The sequence below is a fragment of the Agrilus planipennis genome, unplaced genomic scaffold (genome assembly GCF_000699045.2).
Source record: "Agrilus planipennis isolate EAB-ADULT unplaced genomic scaffold, Apla_2.0 scaffold2119, whole genome shotgun sequence".
In the NCBI taxonomy this organism is placed as follows: Eukaryota; Metazoa; Arthropoda; class Insecta; order Coleoptera; family Buprestidae; genus Agrilus; species Agrilus planipennis.
In genome coordinates, this window is record NW_020440772.1 from 2,184 (window position 1) to 3,887 (window position 1,704).

Genomic DNA, 1,704 nt, shown 5'->3' on the forward strand with positions numbered 1-1,704 from the left:
ATATGTTCAACAATTGTGTTTGCAATTCATTTAACTTCTGCTCCACCTCTTCCACTCTCTTTCTACCTTCCACCACCATTCTACAGCTGCTTTCACGACTTTTCTTCAGATCCTCCAACTCTTTCTCTTTCCGCTTTATTTGTTCCAAAACTGAAGCGTCCTTCATGTCATGGTCCTTTATTTCACCTTCCCGTTTTCGCTTCTCCCGTTGAAGTGTCTTCACTGCTTCTCGCACCTGCTCCACCAGCTTTGAATAATCCAGCGGACCGCTCGATACTCTTCTATTGTATGTCCGCTTCTTAGGCTTCATACTTACGGATTTACCGCCCCCTACCGGCGTACGCGATGTACTAGCCACAGGTACTGCTATCCTTTCCGTTGCTACATCTGCTACACATGATTTTTCTCCACCGACTGTCTTCGTCACCAACTCATCGTTGTGGAAGAACTCTTCCAGCATCGCTGACAGCTCCGATTCGTCCAAGCTAATCACTGACGCATCTGCCGCATCACACTGTCCTAATTCAGCCATTTCACTTATTCTTTTCCTCTATACATGCCTCTTAAATATCTTCAAACCACCCCACCACCCTCACCTACTTTATTTTCTCCCACTCCTTCATATTTTTTACATTGTTAAATCTACTTCGCACACGGTCTTCCTCAGTCTTTCTCGAGACACCTCTGTTACATCTAACCGATATGATTCGTTGTCCCGACTGCGATACGTCCTTTACGCGATCTGATAATTTAAAACGACATCAGAAAGCTTCGTGTCGTAAACGAGTACAGTACCATCCTAATTCCTCGCTACCGAATAAAAAACCGAAATGTGCTACATCTGCCACCTCTTCCGACCGCTGGTGTGAAACGTGTAAAATATATGTTCCTCAATCTTCGTACAACGGTCACCTGCGCACCCTACAGCATAAACAAAATTGTTGTTCACCTCTTGAGGAGGGAATCGGTTTCCTTTCCTCTGCTTTCGCTAGCAGGATTGCTTCGTTTCGTATTACGTCTGCGAAATACCTTCTATCGTATAACGACTTCTTCACCGATGTTCTCGACAAATGCGTGCGTGTTATACGTAATCAGATCCACCTCCACGACACGCTTAAAATAAATCTCGAAGTTTTTGGACGTTACGTGCACGAAACCAAACAGTTGGTTGAAATTAAATCCTTCAACACCAACAACAAAGTTGTGACTCGATCCATCGATCTTCCCAATCTTCTACAAAACTTCTTTGAGATACTTGAGGCTAAAGCGTCAGAATTTCAAGAACGAGAGTCAGGTAACTCATCCTTCTTTAGTATACGTTTCATTTCATTTAACATTTCCCCATTTCTACAGGATGGATTTTAGAAAGGGTTCTTTTCCTTGAAATCAACTTTAACAAGTACAATCCGCTGAGAGCGTCTTCCTACATTCCGTTACCGAAACAAATTTTACTCTAGAAAGCGGTTGTGAATGTGCGAAACGACGATCAGGCCTGCTTCGCATGAGCAATTACGTCAGCTCTGTATCCCGCACAAGCGAACCGGCAAAGAACTACTTCCTATCCTATGAAATTAACTGACATACCGAAATTTGAATCGAAGAACCATTGCTCTGTGAATGTCTACGGTCATGAATCCGTTTCGAAAGATGGAAAGTGGATATGGGAAATCGTTAGCCCCCTTTACTACTCATCCATCAAGCGAC

The 1,704-nt window shown here is 43.5% G+C and overlaps 1 protein-coding gene across 1 annotated transcript; it reads left to right on the top strand.

Annotated features, from left to right (window-relative positions):
- Positions 1-677: 677 nt before the first annotated feature.
- On the top strand, positions 678-1,457 carry LOC112906150. The gene is made up of 2 exons (XM_025979894.1): positions 678-1,294; positions 1,354-1,457. Exons 1-2 carry the CDS (start codon positions 703-705, stop codon positions 1,455-1,457), a joined length of 696 nt encoding a protein of 231 aa, XP_025835679.1. The 5' UTR covers positions 678-702.
- The last annotated feature ends 247 nt before the right edge of the window (positions 1,458-1,704 follow it).

Bases quoted from the DNA above. Each gene is read 5' to 3' on its own strand.
- LOC112906150 (XM_025979894.1), top strand. From the start codon at position 703: ATGATTCGTTGTCCCGACTGCGATACGTCCTTTACGCGATCTGATAAT. The intron at 1,295-1,353 runs GTAACTCATCCT...CCATTTCTACAG, and splicing joins ATTTCAAGAACGAGAGTCAG to GATGGATTTTAGAAAGGGTT.